This window comes from Chaetura pelagica, unplaced genomic scaffold (assembly GCF_000747805.2).
Source record: "Chaetura pelagica isolate M959 unplaced genomic scaffold, ChaPel_1.0 scaffold3, whole genome shotgun sequence".
NCBI classification, from domain to species: domain Eukaryota; kingdom Metazoa; phylum Chordata; class Aves; order Apodiformes; family Apodidae; genus Chaetura; species Chaetura pelagica.
Genome location: NW_009952974.1, coordinates 7767289 through 7791343, shown reverse-complemented (window position 1 = coordinate 7791343; position 24055 = coordinate 7767289). Strand labels below are relative to the sequence as shown.

The following is a 24055-nucleotide window of genomic DNA, read 5'->3' as shown; positions in this document are numbered from 1 at the left end:
CGAGCCGGGCGGCAGCGGCCGGGCAGGGTCAAGTTCTCGTCCTGTGCAGGGTGAGGGGTTTTGGAGGCGTGAGGAGCCGGGGCGGGCACTGACCCCTGCGAACCCACCCGCTGGCGCTGCCTTGTGCCCTTTTCCTCCTGCCCGTTTTGTATTTCACTGCCCATTGCTTTTGCTGCACCTGAATGGAATATAGGATTGGGTTTTTTTCCTCATTTCCAGTAAATGCCAGTTATCTTCAAATAGCACCACATAAGCAATTCTTCCTGCTTTTTAGAGAGGAAGGAAATGGGAAGTGAGGAGGAAGGAAATGCAGATACCTTGTTCTCCTGGTTTTGTGACAGCCATTCATTCATTATTAGCTGTGTTAAACCTAAGGAAACAGGAACTTGGAGGTACTGGTCAGCTATCAGCTTTCATCTCTGGCTTCACATCAACTTCAGTCTTCACCACCTCTGGGAGTTTGTTTCTTATGACTTTTTCCTGGTATGGAGGGGCCTGGATATAGGAGAAGTGGGATGTTTCCAAAGGCCTCCCTCCACCTTGTCTGTTCCTAAAGCACAGGCTGTCTCTTTGTCTTAATGGGTCCTCTGGAGCTTGGAAGTGAATAGATCCCCTCGCAGCTCTTCATCTGCAGAATTTTGGGCACAGAAATCCTTCCTGACCCCAGAACCTTTGTAACAAAACCCGTCTATGAGAACACCTGTAAAATGGATGGTGTAGCTTCACAAGCTGAAAGGTGGGGTGCCTTAGAGGTATTCCAATGGCTTGGTGTTGCTCCAGATGTCTTATTGCCCCACTTGAGGAGAGGGCTGAGCTGCGGCTCACGGAGCTGTACTTGAGCCTGCCAGCCCTCCTGTATGACTTCTGCCTTGAGCTGGCAGTTGCCTTGCAGCCCTGAGGCCAGTGCAGCTCTCTTGCCAGTTGCATTTTGTAGCTGGAGAGTGGAAACCATATTCAGAAGGGAGCTGTGTGGCTCAAGAACTAGGTCTGGTGGTTCTTGGCATAAGTTGCTGCAAAATGACACAGGGGAAAATGCTGTTAGGGTTGTTTGTGTAGTCTGTGCAAGACCCTTATCTTTTCTCAGCAGTCATTGCAGCTCCAGAGCCTTGCAGATAAAAGCATACAAAGGTTGAGAATCCTTCATCTTTGGGTTGTGGTGTTGCTCCCTCCAACCCCAAGAAACTGCTGCATGGGAGCTGCTGTGTGCTGTGAAGGTGAAGGTAGATTGGGAGTTTGCATAAGAAGTTTATTTGTGTGAATCCCAGTATCACAGTTAATTAACCTCATTAATCAGTGTTTACTGGTACTAACAACGTCCCAGCTCTCACTTTCCTGGCAAATTAACAGTCTATTTTCTTCTTCAACCAAGATAAGACCAGTGTGGGAGAGCATGAGAAACCCTTTCTGGCCCTTTAGATAGAGATGTGTGTGTTGCCCATGGAGGACTGGGTTGGATAAGAATGATGAAACCAGCACTAACTGCACAATCTCACAGAAAACTAAAAAGCAAGGGGCCAAGCTGGGTACCTGTCACAGGATGTTGTCTGATGGTTTCACAGTGAGCCCAGACACCAGAGAGGAGAGACAGGATGGATTACAGGAATGTTACTCTGCCCTAAATCTTTGAGGACTTAACATAGGACAGCTGCTAGTTGCTGGGGGGCTGCAATTACTTATAGCAGGCTGATTCTCATGTGCTGCCAGACAGAAGGACTTGTTCCTGCACCGTCACAAGCTACCAGTGCTTGTATCTGTGTAGAAAACAGTCCCTGTTACCAGCAATACAATCTGCAGTGTGTTTCTGGCTGCTCTGTAAGTCAGACTGCTTGATGTGCTGTGTGCTGAATCTGTAACCAAAATTCTTTCCATAATCTATATCCTCTCCATTGTGCTTGTTGTCTGCACTGTTGGTGAGCTGATACCCTGTCTTTTACACAGCACTGTCCCACTGCTGCTTGAAATCTCTCTTTTCTGGAGCTACAGCTGATCTCTATGTACTAAACCCAGACACAGCATCTGGGTGGACCTCTGCATCTCATACTTCAGATGTGGGCTATGTCAGTTTGAGAGGTGGTGTTTTATTATAGTTACTGCTCCAGGATGTTAGGGGATTGTGAATTAGAGCATCTAGAAAGCACACGTGGCAGAAATCATCACTATAATATTTGAGGCCAAATGGAAGTGCTGCTCAGGTTTTTCAATGCACAATCTGCTATAGCTGAGAGGAGCCCCATGGGTTAATTACCATTGGATTTCAGAGTGAATGAAACAGCTGAGTTGTTCTAGGTTTATATTTTGCTGATTTCCAGTTCCTCAACTGCCCTCGTGTTTTTCAGTCTGTATGCTCAGCTGAATATTTGCTCCAAGATGTTAAACAGCTGACTTTTTTTTCACATACTTATAACGTGATGTCACATAGTTCAGTGAGTTTTCACATGATCCCAAGAAAGCTGAATATCAGGCTAACTCCACAACATCTGCTCTGGGCCAGGGTAGTCATGTATGGTGGAACAGTATGCATCCAATGGGGATTGCATACTTTAACCCTTGGCCACCAGCTCTCATGGTATAGATAGATTCTACCCTTTCTGCATCCTATTTACAGCACAGAATATTTTCTTTCTACCTCTTTAGTTGCAGAGAGTGAAGAATGAATATGGTAGAGAATATGGAAATGTGAGCCTTAAACTTTTTAGCTTTTACTTTAATTGCACTCTCCAGTCATCCCCAGAGACTTATTTTACAATATGACTACTTGTAACACTTAAACCTGTACTGCATTAGTGGGTATTTCTTGGTGACCAGTGTTTTGGTTTTTTTCTTTGAACATGACTGATGTTTTTGGGCAGCTCATTTTTTTTTTCACTGTCCAACTTGAGAAATATTACCTAGCCTTATTTTTGTGACCTTGCAAGTGGTCCCTGTGTGAAAAATTCAGCTGTCAGTGAATTTAGACCAGTACTCTTCATTTTTTGAAGTGCCAGTACTCTGATAGATATTTTCAGTTTTCTTTCTAAATAGCTCAAACTAAAATGTTTGTGTTTTGGTGTTTTGATATGGTTTGAATAATTGCAGTATTCTGCAAACTGAGACTTTGGTTTTTTTTTTACCCCCCTACAGATAAAGGGATATTTATTATCCAAAGTGAAGACTCCAATTTGTGCATTAATGTGGACACAGTTGGCCTTGTTCTGGAGGACTGCAGTCAGCTCTCAAAGGACATGTTATGGAAGTGGGTATCCAATCGCCGTCTTTTCAACGTCGGCAGAAGTACCTGCCTGGGGCTGAACATCAATAGACCTGAGCAGCCATTGAGTATGCTTGAATGTGATTCAACTCAGTACTCCTTATGGTGGAATTGTGATGGAAAAGCACTAGTTGGTGTATCAGAATACAAATTAGCTGTTGAAAACAGCAAACGTATTGTGGCCAAAAAAAAATCTACTGATCAGTGGAAACAGTACATGTCCTATGATGAAGACCTTTGTGAACACCCGTTTCAAGGTAAATCTAAAATGTTGTCGTAGAAATGTAGATGTGAAAAGTTTTCAAAAGTTCTTTTGAAGCAAGGTCAGGTGCTTATGATCCCTCCCAGCTTCTGCTGTGGTTTGGAACTCAGATTTTGGTTTTTTTTTATATGCAATTGTTGAGGAAAGCATATAACACCATTGATTTTTTCCTCATCTGTTATATGGACCCAAAAGAGCACCAGTATCCTTGCAAAGCAGGTAATCCTCATTTCAAATCCTCTGTAAAATAGAAAAGGGGGACTAAGAATTTGCTGTTGCCTGTCCTGAAGCTTTCATTATCAGAGGAACCCAAAGAGATAACAAAGGATTTGGAATTTCCATCACTGAAAATCAGTCTGTGATCACAGCATGCATGAGCAAAATATTTGCAGTGTTCAGCACCTGGACTCTGAACATGCCAAACTTTGGAGCAGAGATCAGGCTTTTGATTAATACTGCTGTACAGCTAGAGAAGGCATAGGAATGTATGTCAAGATCTCAGTCTGCAGACCTGAGCAGTTTTCTAGGTATAAGGACTAAGATAAACCCATTGTCTACAAACAGCAACAGAGCGACTGTACCTTGACCCCTTCAGCAGCATTCCTGTAGAAGTAAAGGCCTAATGTTTGCACAGTGTGTCTCAGACTGGAGCTGTTGATTCTCCCCATTTGAACTGGGTGTTTGGGTTGCAGATCTGGTCATGGTGTTTTCCTCTGTAGGTCTAGCTGGGATTTGTGATAACTGGGAAAGCACTACAGCATCCAGCCTCTTCTTCAAAACCTAGTGGAGTTTATGCTTGAAACCAGACAGAAAATATTTAAACTCACAAAAAGTCTTGCACATTTTCTATTTACACATAGCAAGATGAAAGTAAACCTGGTTTAGCCCTAGTGGTGCAACATCTGGTAGAAGAGGATCAGCCTCAAGCAAGTGCTTCTAGCCTGTTTTCATGACAAAACTTATTAACTGCGTTGGCAAAATCTCTTTCACCTCCGATTTCTATTTTCCTCCATCTACTGTTGCATGTGCAAATGCAGGCCAGCTGGCTACCCCACCAGGCTGGGGGAGCATCTCTACCTTCAAAGAAAAAAATGTGTATAACTGTGGCAAGAGGTCTATAGCTGATGAATTTGGTTTCTGGCCAGGACTGATAAAATCCCTTGCACCTCCATAACTAGCAACATGGTAGCAGGCAGACAGAGAAGCAGTCCTGATTTATTTTTTAACCTGTGTTCTTTGTATCATCTGTTCATATCAGAAGGATTTAAAGGGGATTTACAATGTGTAATCTGCTTTTTTATATGTGCACAGCCTGCCATTAACTGTGGAAACCTCTAGGAACTTGGCAGGATGTACTGATCTTGTAGTTGAAGGACTTTGATCTTTAGGCTATCAACATGGGATCTTTGACAAACAATTCCATTTTAAGTGTGATTGGGGTTCTTTGACCTTTTGTAGAAGCTTGGAGGTTAAGGAGACACTCACTAAGGTAAAGCTTTTACAGCTTTCAGTTGCACTGGATTATCGTAATATTTTGGCACTCAAAATACAATAGGAAAATATTTTAATTATTTTATAAGGCATTAATTGTGACAGCAGCCTTATGTAACATCAGTTCTTTAGTTAGATTATTATTCCCCATGGTATAAAATCTTATTTATAAAAGTTTATTTAATATTCCTATATCTTTCACATTTCCATTCCCATAGGATGACAAAGATGATGGAAAAAACATTAGAAATCCACTTTATAAAGTGCCATTTGCATCTGAATGTACATTGCTTCTGCTAACTGTTGTTTTATATAGTTGTTCTGAAATGTAAGTGCAGATTTTATATGATAATTGTTCAGTTATTATTCTGTTCACTGTAGTTATGCTGATTCTACTTGTAGTGTTATCAATTATAAATTAAAATGAGAAAACAACTTCAGACATTTTGTTTTTATCATTGCTGCTAAACACAGGAATAGTGAAATATGGGGGTGAACTAATTTCTGTGGCTTTCATTCTTTTAATCTCTGCTTTTTGTTTATTCTAGAAACATACACCTTGCTGGGGAATTCTTTTGGCTTCCCGTGCATTTTTCCATTTAAATATAACAACAAGTGGTATTACGAGTGTACCAGAGATGGAAAGGAATTTGACTGGTGTGCTACAACAACTCACTATGAAGAAGATGAAAAATGGGGGTTTTGCCCAACTGCTGGTAAGGTGTTGCTTCTCTTCACTTAGCCCTAATCCCCAAGGGAATTTTTGCTCTTCAATAAGAGTTCTAGGACACACTCAGTTTTGGATTACTTTCCTTCTTTTGGTGGAGCGTGTCTTTAAAAAAATCAACCCAGTGAGACTTCAGAAATTTTATCACAATTTATCATGTTTGGGCTTTGAAGACCCAAATCCTCCTCCCATATATGAAGCTACAGAGGGTGAGCAAAAGGATGTTATTCTGTGAACCCCAGTGGCTTTACCCGGCAGCTAAACCTCTCTTTTCCTCTCTCCTGGTGATACGTAGGAGCTTCTCTGAAACAGGCAAAGTAAGGGTTGCTCCTGCAAAGTCATGTTCTGCTTTTGACTGTGTTGCATCTTGCACATTCCTTTTCTTCTGTGCACTAGTTAGACACAAATGTCTTGGCCCTAAAAATCAGACAGATTTTGGATGAATAATCTTCACAAATATAAAGTATTATAAATAGCATCTTGTTGCTTCGTGCATAAATATGCAAAATGCTATCTTCTACCAGCAGAAGGGGTTTGGAAAAGCCCTCCCTGCTCAAGCTATGTTTCATATCTCTGTTCCAAAACATTTTATAAACAGCTGTAAGTTTGTCTCCGTAATAGGGATTTCTGAGCAACCATCGTAAATACATCGTATTTTCAGCCTTCGTTATGCATTGAAATTGTAGAAAGTGTATTGTCTTGAGTGTAAGGCAGAAGAAGATGCAGCTGACTGCTCCTCCACAACTCGGGTGAGGTCATTCATAATTTGAATGTTGAAACATTCAGCTTTAGGAACAAATGATCAGCTAGTATACATTAAAATGTAGCTTCATTGGCTTAGTGACAGATGTGAAAATCACCACCAGTTGCAGTTCAGCTCCTGAGTATTTTATCAACCATATGGAATGTGGAGCAACATTTTATTGTGTTAGTGCCCTGTTTCCATATGTTCTTTTACAAAGAAACACAAAAGGATTTCACAGTCGTGCTTCCATTGGGATGCTACTGCCATTAATTAATCCCGTTGTTCGAGGTGTGGGATTTCTGATTGATGTGTAGTCTTGGGCTGTTGGTGATGAGCCTGTTTTTGAGCAGAAAGCGGCTGTGACTTTTTTTGGAAGAAGAACCCTGACACGCACCTTTGCTACCAGTTCAACCTTGGCTCCGCACTGACCTGGCATGAGGCACGGGCTGCCTGTCAGCTGCAGGGAGGAGACCTGCTCAGCATCACCCATCCTGAGGAGCAGAACTACCTAAGTAACTTAAGCAGTGAGTAGATGTTTCTCTGGGGACCTTACAGGAAACCTGTAGTTAGATTTCCCCTTCACCTATGAGAAAGGGGTAAGCTGTGGAGCTTAATATTCTGTGTAATGTCTTTCCCGCTGCTGCTTAAGAGGCTTCATCACATAACACACCTCAGTGGAGCTGTTTGACAAAGCAAGGGTGAAGGTAATTTACAGCCTAAATAAACTGAGTGCAGAAATGGTGGTACATGTTATGTGAGGGTGTCATTTCTTAATTCTCCTTCCCCTCAGAGATCCCCATTCCTTCTTGCTGCTGTGGTTATGGAGTGTGTTTGGTTTATTTGGAGAATTATAAAATATTTACCTTCTCTGCAGAGTACCCTGGTGTCACTTCTCCTGTTAAGTTGCCTTTGCAAGCTGGACTTCACCACATGTGGATTACTAGGACGTTTTTACAGGCTTGAAGTAAATGGCCTGTGTGGGAAAAATTCCATCTCTGTTTTCATAAATAGATGGTACTCCTCTGAGAAGCCTTTTGCTTTCCTCATTGCAGCAAGAGTCTCAGACCCATTTTGCAGGGTCTTCTGATAGGCTGGCTTTTGTAGGTGTTTTTGTGTGTGTGGAGGAAGGGCTGCCTCAGGTGTCTTGCCCATTGCTGCCTGTCATTGCTGATTTTCAATTGCAGGATATAAGCTATCAGGAAGGTTTACAAATTATTTCATTAGCTTCTTGATATGCCTCCAGGCTGTAAAGAGACTGAAAGTTGTTTACGTTATGGAAAGCTGTTGTAGATTTAACTTCTGAGGTCAACAACAGCTTCTACAGGAAAGGTCTGCAAGATGAGTGGCTTTTGAAGGATGCAGACTGTTTCTATGGACAGAAAAAACAGCCTGAATTTTCTGGAGACTGATTTGAAGTTTTGTTTTATTCCTATTGTAGCAAGTCAGGACAGTAGATCTATACCCGTAGATATTTTAAAATCTGGTGAAACTGTGAAGTGTTAGTATGCTTATTTTTTATGTTTCAGGGCAGTTAAACACCACAGATATGATGATGTGGATGGGGCTGAATCGACTGGAGGAAGGTGCCGGCTGGCAGTGGTCAGATGGAGAACCGCTGGTGTTTGTGAACTGGAGTCCAAGTACTTGATTTTCCTCTTGGATATGTTATAGCAGTGTAATTATATGCCTTCTGTAACTGCAGCTTAGATTAAAAAAATGCTGTTCCTACAGCTGCAATTGAAAACGGAATCAAGTGAACTAGCATGCCTCTTTTTTTTTTTTTTTTTTAATTAGAAGTATTTCTTCATGGCAATGAACTGAAAGCTCTTTCTCAGGATGCAGCATGAGATGCTGTCCATTCAAAGCTGGTTTTGTGGAGGAAAAGAGTTTTAATTTGTTTACATTAACATGCTGTAATTATCATTAGTACATTAATGTGAGCTTAACAACTTGTTTTGCTACATTGTGAGGTGTGTCCGTCGGCACATACAGCATAAATACTGGAACTTGTTTCAACCTCTCATCTGATAGCAGCAGCCAAGGAGGGATCGCCACACACGTATGCATGACAGTCAATGTTGACCTGTTCATAGTATTGGTGTAGTATTACTAGGAGTCTGGGTGTGCAGGAATGTTGATGCATTCATTCAGTAAGATGCAGAGAGCCTTACAACACCATTTTACAAGTAAGAACTGGATTTCTGTAATTGTGTGCTTCTTAAAAATGTCTTTGCAGATGTCTCTGATTACCATTTTAAAGAAAAGCATTGTGCAGTGATTGATTCTAAGTTGAAGTATGGCTGGAAAAGTTATTTGTGTGAATCTGGATTGCCTTTCATATGCAAAAAAAATTTAAATAAGACAGAGCATGAAACATTGGGTAAGTCTCTCTATGTCACTGTATGCTATTTGTGGGTATGGAAGGAGAACAAGAGGAAGCCACCTGAATATGAAGTCTGCAGAACAGTCTTAGCTGGACTAAATGTATAGGTTTGCTAGTTTAAGTTGAATACAATTTAATTTAACTGAATCACACACACAGAATCACAGAATCCTAGGGGTTGGAAAGGACCTCAAAAGATCATCCAGTCCAACCCCCCTGGCAGAGCAGCATCCCCAGGAGTAGGTTACACAGGAACACCTCTAGGTGGGTTTTGAATGTCTACAGAGAAGGAGACTCCACAACCTCTCTGGGAAGCCTGTTCCGGTGCTCTGTGACCCTCACAGTGAAAAAGGTTTTCCTCAGGTTTGTGTGGAACCTTCTATATTTCAGCTCCTCCAGCCTTTCCTCATAAGGAAGATGTTCAGCCTTGGCTCTGCACTGAACTCTTTCAAGCAGTTCCTTGTCCTTGAACTGAGGGTCCCAGAACTGGAGTTACTAGTGACAGTAGTAACACGTTCCTCTGTTTAAATGCAGGCCTGGAAAACATGCTGAGAGTCTTAAAGCTCACAAATAATTTTAATATACACAGCATTTAGTTGGGTCCTTACATCATCAAAGGCTTACACAATGGTCATTTTCTCTATATTACAGTAGAGCCACACTTCTGAGTTTAACAATAAGTTCTCAGCTTCAAATAGAATTAACCAGTGGCCCACGGAGAAGAAAGTTGTATAAATGCCACTTAAAACTTGTACATTTAGAGAAGTGTTTACATAATGAGTATAGGCTGTATAGTACATGGACTGTCTCAGACTCCCATTCTGTGGGAAAGTAAAACACAGAACTGAGTTTATTAGAACATTTTTTTTTTTTTTTATAAGAACAACTTAGATTGATTCAGCTTCTTCATGACTTAGAAGGAAGTTTTGCGCTGTGGTGCAGATAATGAGAAAGGACTTGCAAACTCTTCATACATAATGCATCTGAAAAAGCTTTAGCTGTTTTTTTTAAATCAGATTCAGATGTAATAAGGGAGATACAACATGTTTTAAGCTGAAAAACAGATCTGTTAGTGTGTTTGCACTCCTGCAGTCCAAACAGTTGAGTCATTAAATAAAGTGGTAGAAATTTAAGTTTGTTTGGTAAGTGGTGCTCCACAAAGTGTTTTGGCTGGTTGTGTTGTCTTCTTGGATGACTTCTGTTTTCAACATTTGAAGATTTAAAAAAGAAAAAAAAAGTTCTGAATGTGTTATGAACATAGTATAACCTTGGCAATTCTATCTAATGTGCACAAACTTTGTATGCTTAATTGAAAGACACATGGAAGTATTACAGCACTCGTTGTGACACTGGCTGGTACCCACACAACCGCAACTGCTACAGGCTCCATCAGGAGGAGAAGAGCTGGAACGATGCTTTTCTCTCATGCCAAAGTGACAGCAGTGGTCTCATTAGTATATCCTCTATAGCAGATGCAGAGCTGCTTCTTAACCTGTTTGAAAGTGGTGAGTCTTGAGAGTTACTTTAATGTGTGCAGCATTTCTTGAAGTGTTTTGTGATGCTCTTCTGTGCTCTTTTAATATTTTTAGCCATTTAAGCACTATATTATGCTTCACTCAAATTATGTTTACAAAAAAAGAAGGCATGATGCATGCTCCTTCTGGGAGTCTTAAAAATGCATAGCATCACCTTTTCCAATAATCATACTTCAAAATGAAACATGGTGAGGACAAAGTAAGCACATTAGCTTTTGTCCTTTCCTGTTCTCAGCTGGGTCATTGCAAACTGTTGTGAAATATTCGGTGATCCTTCTCGTGCGAGAACTGTGCTTAGAAGCAACAACAATTCAAAGTATCTTCTGCTTTCAAGCTGGCCTTGTCCACAATGAAAAGTTGTTGCTGCTGGTCTGTTGGCAGAGTCTCTTTCAAAGGCAATGAGATTTATCAAAGGTGTTCTGCTAGTCCACATTGTTCTAGGAGGTAGCATAATTATACAAGGAGCTTAATGAACAAAAGCTCTTCAGCGCAGCAGTGCCAAGATTTTTGTCATAACAGCAGCAAAGCAAAGGGATTATTTTGTGTCTCCAGCTGACATCAGTGTGCTGGCACAGCTGCACAGTTTGTCCATGAATTTAAGTTTCCCGGAGCTGGGGCACAGGAACATGTTTTATCAATTCTGTCCCATCCCTGTGGTTGCAGAATGATGCATTACATTAGATTTACTGGACATCATCTCCCGTTATCATCCCTTCTGTCACCCATGCACTTCTCTGTCTTACCTTTCTCCTAAGAGATTAACCACTGTATCATCTTCCTTACCTCTGTTAATACCCTCCATACTGTTTTTTCCAGAGATGCTATAATAGATAGAGACAATTGTAATCAGCATTGAAGTCTGCAGCTTCTGTTTCAGAACTACTTCAGGCTTCTCTTCCAGAGAAGGTCTTTGGTGCCTGAAAGCCAGTCTGATTTTTCTGGCTGTAGTAGCTGGTCAAGTAAGACATTCCATCACACCACAAGGCTTGTTTTGCTTATGTTTGCCAGCCACTGTGGCTACAACTGTGCTGTCACTGTCACAAGCATCACTCAGAAAAACCTAAAGCTGGATGTACCATGGAAGATTATAAAAGAAATCTTTCCTTTCCATGTCAGGCTTTCTGCCCTGTGCACTTAAAAAAAAGGCACATGCTCTTGATTTGTATTTTTCGGGATTTCAAAGCGTATTCTTGTTTATGTTTACCTGTTTTTAAAATAATTTAGTCAAGGGCAGTAGAACATTATCTCATCAATAAGGCTTCTTCAAGTTCATGCAGGTTTGTTTGGTTTTTTTCCGGAAAGAAGGTGATTCTTAAAAATTATTCATGAGATTTTCTCAATAGAGGTTTTGATGTTACAGGAACAACAGGCGTTATTTCTTCAACCTGAAAATCTGAACTCGCTTATTCCTTTACAGAAAATGTAACTGAAACATGGATTGGGTTATACAGTAATGACACCTCAGTTGTTTTTGAGTGGGCTGATGGCACCCCAGTAAAATTCTCTAACTGGCACAGCAAAGAACCTGACACCTTTCAAAGAACAGGACAACTCTGTGTTTCAGCACAAGGACCTGTAAGTTCCCTTTTTTGTTTTTTTTTTAAGAATTAGACACTTTTATTTTAGCTCATAATACTTAATTTTCTCAATGTGCATACTTCTTAAAATGCATAACTTATATAATGCCATAAGTGGCATTATATATTTTTTTCTTTTATGAAGTATGTTTTGTCCAAGTGTGAAAACTGTATCAAAAGAGTTTGTTGTCTCTACAGTAATGGGTCCTTATTGCAACGTTTAACTCATGGGAAAGACAAGACAATTACCTGGAGAAGTGGGTTCCCGTTGGAAGCAGAAGAGAGGACTGACTTTGGTGAAATTGCAGGGTTTAGATGCACAAAACCATATTTTACTCAGTTTTCAAGGGTAAACAAACAAACAAAAATATAAAATGAAAAGGAGATTCAAGATATAATTCTTTAAGTGTTATTTTTGGTACATGTCCAGTATGTATGGATGTCTGAGAATTAAATACTACAAACTTTGTAATATCTTGGGAAAGGACTGTCCAAATATAAAGATTAATCTTACAAAGAACTATAATAGATAAGGAGAAAGTTGAGTACAGGATTATGAAAAGCAAGTGCTCTGGCATGGCCTTAGTGTTAGTTACTTAAGATGCATTACAGCCCAAAGACCAATTCAAAGAGACAAACTCTTTCATGTGGTTAATTTGAAAAGTGCTGCTGACAATGTTGGTAGAAATAAATGGGCCATCTTAGGGTAAGTAGATTGAGTGAGAAAAATTGCTTGTTTTTACTTTAAAGTTTAAATAGCAGGAGGGAGTGTAATCTAATGTGTGTGTATAGATGTGCATGAGAATATGGGTATGTACAGAATGTTTTGGTTTTTTCCCTTTAGGAAGGACGTTGGAAGGTTAAAAAATGTGAAGACAGATCTTTCTACATTTGTAAAAAAGCAGGGGAATTTAATCATGTCTCTCATGAGCAGGAATCAGGTTGTGCAGAGGTAAGGGATTTTGTTTGTTTTAGAAACTTACTATAAAAACAGAATTACATAGGAAATCTCTAAATAAGCTACAGAACATATGGATGTAAATAGATAATTTTAGTTTTTCATATTAAAGACATGCATGTTTTACTAGCAAAAATCTCACTGTTTGCCTTAAAAATATGTAAACTACATTTTAATGTAAGGTTAAAAGTTTACCCAAAATGCCTTTCATGGCTGGTTGTGTTGTCAGCAGTTGTGACCCAGGATCCTATCTCTTTCTAGATCAAAAGTGAAAACTCTTTTTCCACCATCTGTGCAAATAATGGCTGTTACATGATGCCTCACCCCACACATGGTTTTCATTCATTGAAACAGGAGTGTCAGGGTGAAAACTGATCAGTTTCATTGACATGGAGAGTGAACTCTTCCACTAGTACATTAGCATTCCTTTTGCTTTCAAACACAAATGGGAAGGAGCTCAGCTATCTAAATAGGGCATTACAACAGATTTTCAGGCTTCTAGGCTCTGCATTCTGGTAGTAAAACGTAACATGTTAAAGTAGGATTTTATTTGCCATAAAGTATGATTTTATAGTCTATAAAGAACAAACTTGTAGACTTTGTGTTGTTAAAATTTTGTTCAGAATTCTGAAGGAGTTTTGTGAACTTTTTTATCAACAAAAGTCTCTCTTGTCTAACTTGCTTTATCTTCTAGCTCATTGTGTTCTTTTTAAAATTTCTTGTCCTTTTTCTTTCAGGAGACTTTATTGTGGCATTTCAATACTTAAAGGGGGCCTGTAAGAAAGATGGGGACAAACTTTTTAGCAGGCTCTGTAGCAATGGGACAAGGGGTAATGGTTTTAAACTGAAAGAGGGTAGATTTAGTCTAGATAGCAGGAAGAAAGTTTTTACAATCAGGGTAGTGAAACACTGGCACAGGTTGCCCAGAGAGATGATAAATGCCCCATCCCTGAAAACATTTAAGATTGGGTTGGACCCAGCTCTGAGCCACCTGATCTAGTTGAAGATGTCCCTGCCCATGGCAGGGGTTGGACTAGATGTCCTTTCAGGTCCCTTCCAACACAAACCATTCTGTGATTCTAGGATTCTTGAAAAGTCAAGAAACACAACCAGTTTAGTTCAACTACAAGCAGGTTGAAGCTGAACTGTTTGGCGTTGGAGGCAGTATTTCCCCAGACAGTGGTCAGATCCAGTGTTCTGGAGGCAGAAGTTACTACTTAGTTCCAGCTTAACATTTTCAGAAGTTTGGGGTGCTGTGTAAATTTCACTTGGACCAATGTATTTCATTACTCAAGAATTCTGTGTGTAACTAGTGTCAGAAAGGTTTGTTATAGTCCTGACCATGTGAAAAGTGTGCAGAGCCTGAAGACTTCCAATTGTAGTCAGGAGCTTGACAGCACTTCAGCTTTTGATACCTCACAGGGTTGAGACTCAAGAGATTGAGTAACTGGTAGTTTGGTCTGCTCTAGCTGACCTCCTACTCCAGATAAATTTCCGTGTCTTGATGTTTCACACCTTGTGAAAACATCTGCTGAGTCCTTTATAGTCCCTGGGTTTTGATAGATACTTTTCCTGATGTGAAAAAAGTTACATTCATTTAATTAAAGCAAGTCAGTACTAAGCTTACTCAAAACAACATTTGATTTAGACATTTTGTCTTAACAACTCACTTGTAACATTCAATATGTATGTTATTGGCCAGATTTTCCAGGGCTATGTCTTTATTTAATCCAGATTTACATTTTTTTCCACCCATTTTCTTGTTGCTGACCTACCTAAATGTACAGACTATCTGCTGAGGTTTCTCACATTTGATCTTTTGCTTCATTAACCTTGTACTGTCATTCGTGTTGAATTGCTGGTAGAGTCTCAGGGAGCTTTGGCCTCGGGCACAGTTGTTTGCTTTTCTAAAGCTTTACAGTCCTACATGTTATTACTGAGCTTTCATCTCATGTTGATTTTATGACTTGTGTATCAGATGAACTCGCCTTTAACGTATTCTGTGGTTCTGCTGGTTGCAGTTTTTGTAATATGTCCATACCAAGTTTCTGCAGAAACCTGAGCTCTTCTTTTCCAGCACTCCTGTCACCCTAAGACGTAAAATGTACTAAACACTTTCTTCCCCTAGCAGGTCAACTATTCTTTTTTCCTAGTCAGCAGGCTATTAATGAGAATAATTTTTTATTGCAAAGGTCAGATTCTCTGGCAGTTTTCCCCAATACTGAAATAACAGATTTAAACATTTTCTTTCAACCAGCTTTTGTAACAGGTTGTGGAGCTGTCAGCTGCTTGATAATTGAGTTGGAGGTTTCTGTGTGCAGAACTGACTGTGTTTGTGCTGGCAAATTTCTCTGGTCCCCTACACTTTAATTAGTACTTCAAAAGGTAACAGTATAGTGCTGAATTGAGCATTTGTCTTTATGGCTGTTGTAGCAGGAGGGAATTGTACTTTTGAGAATTGCTATTACAGCTACAAACCCTCTTAAAGATCAGAAAGGCAGCTGCTCAGAATAAGGGTCCGTTTGGTCTCATGTTCTGCCTCCCACAGCTGGCTGCAAGTGATGTTTGGGGCAAAGCAGGACAGGGCAAATACAGATAGAGCTTCCCCCAGTTTTCCCTTGACCTCTCAACCGTTCTGGGATTTCCTTTTAAGATTTGCGTATCTTATCAGCCTGCATAGAGTATCACCCTTGAAGTGGTTGATAATTTCTTCTTGGACTCATACAAACTCTTTGCCTTCATAGTATTACTTAGATAATGGATCTATAAATCTACCCTTTGAATAAAAAAATGGCACCTTCTTTCCGTGTGGAGCCTTCCCCCTGCTAGCTTATCTATTTTTGTTGTCCCCAAGGTCTTGTACTGAAGTAGTCACCCACTTTGATGGCACTAACCATTTTGTAGACCAATGTCATACCCTCCCTAAGGCATCACCTCTTTCTGGGCTGAGAAGTCCCAGCCTGTTCAGTTCCTGCTTGTGTGGAAGCAGCTTCATGTATTTCATCATACTTGTTGCCCTTCTTTTCTATTATCCTTCTCTGAGACTAGGGGTCAGATTTTTTTAAAAATGGCAAAAAGTTAATTTAAAAGCACAATGAACAATGAAAATATTTGTTCTTTCTGTCCTCATAATTCTTTAAGCTTCAATTTGACTTTCTGACTAAGCTGATGTTTCATGGAACTGAACCATCATAACCCCCAAGTTTTGTTCATGCATGGTAGGAGTGAGGTAGCTGTCCCTCACTTCATACATCATAAATGATTGTGGGGTGCAGGACTGGTTCCTGTGTGCATCACTTCGTATTTATCTGCACAGAATGCCATCTGCCATGATGTTTTAAGTTTGGAATTTCTCAGTCTGTGCTTTTCCTCAATACAAGCTTACTGGCCTCCAGTTACTCCACAGTTTTGTGATTTTCTTTAAAGATGAGTGTAAAATAACTTTACTTCAATTTTTAGGCACCAAGAAAGCTTTAAGAGGGTTACACAGTGCCATTTGCTCCAAATTAAAATTTTGAGAGATTAGGATCACTGTGTTTGCCTCCTTTGAACTGATGGATTTATCACTCAAGTATCCACTTGAAGGAAACCAGCCATTTGCTGTTTCTTGCTGCGTCCCCACAGAGGGTTTCTTAGTCAATGTTTAGCCCTTTTCCAGCCTGTACTGCCCTGAGTTTAAGTGCACATTGGAGTGGAAGAGGTGTTACTGTGTCCCCAGGCACTGCAGGGCCCTTGGCACCTGTCAAAGAACTTTTCCTGCAGGGACGTTCTAGCTCCTTGGTACAGAGACAGGAGAGACCCTCAACCTGGACGTTGGCTTTGCAAACAGAAATAAACAACCGAGTGCTGCATGTGTGTCATGCAGGTGAAACTACAGACTTTGATACTGTGGTTCTTTTTGCTTCAGTGCTTCCTTCCCATAACAAAGGCTGTGCCAAGCTGTCTGCCAAGCACGGAAGGGGGATGATGGAAAAAAGCAGCAGTGCTGCCAGCTGTCCTGACAGCAAACGCGCTCCTAACTAGAAGCTGAAATTTGCCCCCCTTGTTTTAGCGGGGCTGAAGGATGTACATAATATTTGACTGCTGTCCTGGATAGGTCTGTAGCATCTTCTTGTGCATTTTATTGTTCTTGAGGACAGAAAGCAGAAAAAGAGCTTGTTTATGTCCTGTTTTTCTCCTTTTGCCAGTAACCAGCAAGTGGTGTTTGATGGTGCTGGCCTGGGTCTGGTGCTTGCTCCCTGTTGGGCTGTTTGGTGAGCACCTCCCTTGTGGAAGAGCCAAATCAAGGTTGGGTGGTTCTCCTGTCTGTGTGGGGCTTCATGTGTCGACAGGATGGTTTATTATCTCTTTATTTTTCTAGTCATTTAAAACACTTATGCAGGATAGCCAGGTGGGAATGTTGCATGAAATCCTAACAGGCAGGACTCGCTAGTCCTGGTAGCATCTTCGGGGCTCCTAGAGATGAATAACAAGAAATAAGAGATGAATAATAAGAAATAAGTCAAGCTGATCACTGGCTCAGTGTTCTGACTCATAAACCATGAAAATGTATTATTTTAATTTTGCTTTATTAAAGTAGGATGAGTGTTAATTGGAATTCTTTATAATTTATTTATTTATTTTGGAAGTCCTATTTGAGGAAGAGAAAGGAAGCTGAGAAAAGGTAAATAACTGGAGTGCATTGCTGCATGAAAGGCCAGCAATTTCTTTAACAAATATTTCTGTTTACAGTTGAAGACAAAGGGCAGTTTTAATTGTTGTAACAACTGAACTGAAGCTGACATGGCAGTGCTTACTCTGTCTTTAAGGTATTAGATACCAGTAATGAGTTACCACAAGTGGAAACCATCAAGTGCTACTACACACTTCATGCAAAGAGATGGCTGGCTGAGGGGCTTGGTGTACCTCCTTCAAAATCAGTCAGTAAAACAATATTCTGAGTATGAAATTGAAACAAAAGTAATATGGGAAGAGTACCTTATCTGTTGACCACATTTTTGTCATACCCATCAAAGATGTTTTTGTGTATATGTATGTTAAGCCAGTTTTTGCACCATTTAAGGATTTAAATTTTAATTTTTTTTAAGTTTGCCCACTTTTCAGTGACCTTGAGGGTAGCTACTCTTGAATCACAGTAGAAAGGAAAAGGGCTGTAAGGACATCAGTGATGTTCAGACAGAAAGTACAAAAGGGGATGAAGTTTCTAACAACTGCAGAATAATTAATAATCTATAAAATAATGTTCATTTCTTTTAAGGGATGGGAAAGACATGGTGGATATTGTTACAAAATCGACAGTACCCCTCGAAGTTTTGAACATGCTTCCAGTGGTTATTTCTGCCCATCTGCACTTGTATCAGTAACAAACAGGTAGTTAATCCTTTTAGACAGTGCCAAGATGCCTCTAACAAGAGCTATTCTAATTTTAGATAGTGTTGCATGGTGAAAGATATTACCATTATGAAATAATATTTGCATGAGAGGTGAGTATAATTACTAACATTGGCTAAAATAAAGGTTGCATTTTGCTTTATTTTTTAATTGAAAGTAAATTTTGTAAAAAGCAATTGTGAGGTTTATAAACACTTAATGCAATATGCACACGTGAGCATGCAGGAATTGAAACAAAATACTTTCTACAGAGGTACATAATAATGCTGAAAAATTAAAATATATTTAATTTTTGTAATCAAAACCTGAAACACTTTAATCCAAATCAGTTACTGTTTTATAAACGTTTCTATTTCTGTATGCATTTTACATGAGTTCTCAGCAAAATGGGGGAGAGGGTAAATGTTTGAAAGCATTTGAGGTCTGTCTTCTCCTACTTTGTTTCTATTTACATGTATTCCAGCTTCAGTAGGAGCTTTCTCCTCTGCAGATGTCCAGATGCTTAGGTTTTCTCTCATCTCTTGTTGTGATTTACCCTCTATTTTGGATTCCCATTAAAGTTTATGACATACTGATAGATATATTACATCATACTTTACCTTCCATAGATATATTACATACATACTTTACCTTCAATGTATTTACTTAAAAAAAAACCCAACAAAATGGTAGGAAGGGTATTTGCCCTCCCTTTAAGATGTACTGTAACCACCGGCAAACCAGATGAATGATAGCTAGAAATTTGAGGAAAACACAGGCTAATCCTACATAGGGGTTTACATCAGTGGTATTTGGCCTGCCAGGAGGTTTCAGGATGGCACACGCTGCATTCAGTGTTGTCCTGCAGGACGAGAATAATCCTTATGGGGCAGATAAAGGACAAGTTCTGGGCAGCTGAGCATTTGCAGCTCAAATGTCATAGGGAGCTGAATGCATGCTGCTTGTCTCTGGAAGCCTGTCTTCTGTCTTTTTCTGCTTATTTGTTTTTATTTGATTTTTGCTGGGTGTAGCCATCATGGTTTATTATGTTAGTTCCCAGTTCCGGTGTCGGAGTGGCAAAGGAATCCACTTGTGGTTTGTTGTTTTGGGGGTTTTCTCATTACTGCTGAGATTTGCTGTTCTGGTGTGAAAACTGCAAAAACTTTTAATTGTATTGATCCTAGAGTACTCATTAAAAAGCAGGTTGTAGCGGATGGAGAGTAGATATAAAAAGAGAACATGCAGAGGAAATGAAAATCACATAAAAGTTTAGTCATTCTTAGTGTTACAGATACACATAGTTTTTTACATTAATGTGATCTTTATACTTAGCCATCCTTTTCACAGTGTGTGAAGCCAGGAAGTTGTGTAAGTCTTTGTCAAAATGGAATTTACTTTGCTGTTTATATTTCCAGAGGAAGCTGGTTAAATGTGCTCATAAACAAGAGCATTTTTTGTATAATGCTATACCAATTATATCTGAATTAATTACATTTAAATGATAAATTGGTTACTCTATGCAACAATTATTACCTGCAAAAAAGTGTTAATCTCTCATATAACTTTAATGAGGATCTTAAGTGATTGCTCCTGTAGTCAGCTCAGCTAGGGCTTTGAGCCCTTGGGCTCTGATTTCTCTGTGCTGTTTTGTGTGTCTGGTTCTAATAGGATACTTCTGTGCATTTTTTTCTTTTCTTTCTTCAGTAGCTTTTTCAGATCCTGCTGCTTTTTTTTCTCCTTCATGCAAGGATTTTCTTATTTTTGTCTGTGCATCATTAATATATTCTAGCTCTACATCTTCTAGTGTAAGCATTGAGGTTATTGAGTCTTAATCTACCATTTTTCCTCTGTGCTGAAGTGCTGAGAAAAAAAAAGAAAAAAAGAGGCAAAAATTATGGTTTGACCACAGACTTGTGCCTGAAGTTCCCCACAGCTTTCTACAAAGAAAATTAAGAACCTCTTCTATTTTTTTTCTCTCACAATTCCTATCACTTAATGAGAGCTATGCACTGAAATACCAGTTGACCAATTTTATTCTAATAAGCTTTTTGTCTTGGTTATTTTATTAAGGTTTGAACAAGCATTTATCAACAGCATGATCCACAGCATGGTGAAATCTGAGAAAACATATTTTTGGATAGGTCTGCAAGACCTTAATAACACAGGAGAATACTTTTGGCTAAGTACAGCAGGAAAGAATCACTCTGTGAGCTACACAAACTGGAACAAGTACCAACCACGTGAGTAACACGCAGATAAAAAGAGAAATGGCTTAGCAGTGGCTGGAGAGTCCCCGTCCTTTCCTCCCTGCCTAGTCAAGAGAGCAGAGAGATAAGCTTACATGTGATGTTGACTGTGTAACTTCCTACCATGGATGGAGTTAGATAAGTTGGCAGATGCAGAGAAGCTGTAGCTTCCCTCCCTGCTTTCCAAGCTGGGTGCTGTTATGGTGAGGTCCTTGCTTGTGGCAGGATGCTGGACATCACTCTTCCCTTAGGTGGGGAACTAAGGGATATTCCCCCTTAAAGGGAATTGTCCTAGAAGACGGCCCAAAATTTTAGGGCTCTGCTCAGACATAGCCTCAGACAGAGTTTTCCAGTGCCATTTTTCCATCACCTGTCAGGAAGGCAAAGAGTAATACAGAAACTCACGAGTTGGAAATGAGCTCTTTTACAGCAGCAATCACTAGGAAAATACTGAGTCAGCAAAAAAAAGTACTTTCTTTTTCCATTAAAAGTTTTACATGCATTTCTGTATGGCCTTTTCAAGGAGGTAATCAGGACTTCCTGATAACTCCCCTCAAAAGATCCCAGCGTAGTAATGAATTACATTCAATAATAGTCACAGTTTGTAATTTTCATTTTATATAGATAAAGAGGGAAGAGTTTGTCTTAGATACATTTCTGGCAATGGAAGTTTTTTCTTTTTCCCCTTTAGTTTGCTGGTACTTGGTTTGCTTGTTTGATTTTTTTTTTTTTAATTTTATAGTAATCCAGAAAGGAAAGCATTTCAAGAAGATAAAACCAATAGTGTTAAATACATGTTCATCCTTTGAAATGGAAACATCTTAGCAATACCCGAGTATAGAGATAAAAATAAAGACAATCCATTTCACTAATTGCTTCTGAGTTTTGGCCACTTGATCTTTATTTAGTATTGCAGCTTTCAGAAATAGTATTTTAAATTGCATTTAATCTCCTGCATTTTGAGGGAGGAATCCTTTGTCATGGTTCATTTTACAAGCTCAAGTCAGCCAAGACAGGCTTGTAAACTTGTTGCTGAGTGGAGAATTTGCTGCTTTTGTAAGTTCATTGAGGTTTTATCCAGAATCCAATGCCAAAAAAAAGCAGTCACTTACCAGAATTTCACAATGTAGAAATGCTTTATTCTGATACCCAACACTTTTTCCCATGTCAAGGTCATTCTGGAGGCTGTGTGGCTATGCGAGGGCAGCACCCCGTTGGTTACTGGGAGGTGAAAAGCTGTAAGAACTTCCAAGCGATGTCATTGTGCAAGCTAAAAATCAGTTCTTATGAAGAACCTGAACTTACTTTTCAAAAACATTTGAGTTCTTGCTATTTTGGATGGGAGTCAGAAGCCAATCTGTTCTACTGCTACAAGGTACATGACAAACTTACTTTGGATTTTTCTGATTCTGCATCAGCTTGTGGATACACTGTTATAAAGCTTTATTTCTTTTATTCAAAAAACCAAAAGTTAATTATTACCGTCCTTCACTGTGTTATAAAGCATGTGGAAGTCTGAAGACTTGAATTAGAACTGTCCTTGGAATATACGTGGCTTTATTGTGGGAAATACCTGCAGGAAAACCTGCAGATAATATTTGATTTTTGAAATGGGTTTCTGAAACAACTAATATCCAAAATGACTACATTTATGGAAGTGTTTATTTTATTGCAGATATTTCACAATGAGAAAGTTCTGATGAGAAGAACATGGGATGAAGCAGAAGCATTATGCCAGGATTTTGGAGCACACCTTGTTAGTTTTAGCCATATCTATGAAGAGACATTTTTAAACAATTTACTACATACAATTTTTGATAGGTAAATATATATTTTAAGACCAAGAAGATTTATCTTAATCATGCTAAGATGTAAAAAGATGTTAGTCTCTATTCTTCACTAACATGAACTTAAAAATAGTTGAAAAGAAGTGTATTAGCAACAATGTGATGTGATTATTTTTGAATGATACTGTGAATGTCAAGGTAATATTGTTGTGAGTTAATATTCCATGTTGAAATGGGATTTTAGCAATTTTAAACCTATTTTATATGTTTTCATCTTTAAAAGTACAATTTAACATCCTAGTAGGAAAACCAGAGCTTGCTTTAAGGATACCAGTACATTAAGAAGTCCATTACAGAATAAGATATTGAAATCAAGAAGAAGTTAATATGGGCATTTGTACTATTTAAAAGGTAATCTCTGAAATAGCTAAGGAAAAAATGTGTGAGAAATATTATTTTGTTTCCATCATAGAACAGAAGAAAGACAGTTCTGGATTGGATTTTATAAAAGAAACCAGCTTTCTGGAGGGACGTGGCAGTGGTCTGACAAAACACCTGTAACTATCTGTATACTGTATATTTCAGTAACCTTTCCAGCAATACCTGAATAGAAGTTGACAAAAATAAGCCTTGTGAGCAAACACTGGCCCAGAATACTATTTATTTCTCATACTTCACTTCAAGTAATTTTTACCATAGGATTAATAGTACATTACTATTAAAATAACAGCCTTTGCAAAAGGGTTGTGCAAATGCCAAAGGAATTTGTTAAGACCATAAAGGTTTGCAGATGTGCTCTCCCCTGCGAAGCACATTGTGCTTAACCCAGGAACAGGGATGTGCAGGGTGAGCACATATATGTGTATCTCTATATACACACCCACACTGGAAAGCCTGAACAGCTCTGCTTACAAGCTGTATTTGATGACTTTTAGCTTCATGCCTGTGTTCAGAGCTAAGTTTTTCCTTTTTTAATACCCTTGATTTTGAATGCATGAAGACGTTGGTGCCACGTGCCACAGTAGTGGTTAGTACCCAGGATGTAAACATTAATCAACTGAAGAAGGGGCAGTTTTAAAACTGTAAATGGTTTTCACCTTTAAAGAGCAGTGGCAGCTCTGTTGTCGCTATTTAAGCAATTTCAGAATGCAAGCGCAAAATCCAGTCATGTCACGTGTTGAACCAAAGCAAAGGCTGTTAGGTATGGGCAACCATTGGCAACCATTGCTAATAATGTAAAAAATTGTTAGGTTTCATAGCTATTCATAGTTATTTTTATGAAGAAGGAGTCTGAGATAAGATGGGACAGTTGAACAGGACATTGTGAGAACATGATTACAGATCCTAACTAATTTAAGTTGATCCTCTTGTTGTTACTTATGATATTCCTACCATACTCACATCTCCAAATCTTTCCTTTTTCTCCACAATGATACTTCTAAATGCTTCATCTTGGACTGGCAATGTAAGATAATGAATGTGCTGTTTTCAGGTTGTATCTTCATTTTTGGAGAGCAAGTATGTTGCTCAAGATGACTCCAGAAACTGTGGTGTGTTCAAAGTAAATAGAACAGTCTTCCCAGCACACTGCAATGAGAAGCGTGAATGGATATGCAAAATACCAAAAGGTGACATTTTCATTGCCATACACTGTTTATTTTACGCATTGCTTGCAATTAAGAAGAGACAACTTAAAAAAATAAATATCTGTAAGGCTGCTTTTTAAC

The 24055-nt window shown here is 39.2% G+C and overlaps 1 protein-coding gene across 1 annotated transcript in view; it reads left to right on the top strand.

Annotated features, from left to right (window-relative positions):
- Window positions 1-3128: 3128 nt before the first annotated feature.
- Window positions 3129-24055, top strand: part of PLA2R1 (phospholipase A2 receptor 1, 180kDa) — a 37051-nt gene continuing 16124 nt past the window's right edge. Inside the window, exons 1-14 of the mRNA XM_009996085.1 lie at window positions 3129-3504; window positions 5549-5716; window positions 6823-6996; window positions 7999-8112; window positions 8709-8852; window positions 10172-10360; window positions 11808-11965; window positions 12812-12919; window positions 18183-18295; window positions 20366-20535; window positions 21714-21916; window positions 22217-22362; window positions 22801-22885; window positions 23821-23956. Of these exons, the coding sequence (XP_009994387.1) occupies window positions 3222-3504; window positions 5549-5716; window positions 6823-6996; window positions 7999-8112; window positions 8709-8852; window positions 10172-10360; window positions 11808-11965; window positions 12812-12919; window positions 18183-18295; window positions 20366-20535; window positions 21714-21916; window positions 22217-22362; window positions 22801-22885; window positions 23821-23956 (2191 nt within the window). The 5' untranslated portion in view covers window positions 3129-3221. The remainder of the gene's footprint in view (window positions 3505-5548; window positions 5717-6822; window positions 6997-7998; window positions 8113-8708; window positions 8853-10171; window positions 10361-11807; window positions 11966-12811; window positions 12920-18182; window positions 18296-20365; window positions 20536-21713; window positions 21917-22216; window positions 22363-22800; window positions 22886-23820; window positions 23957-24055) is intronic.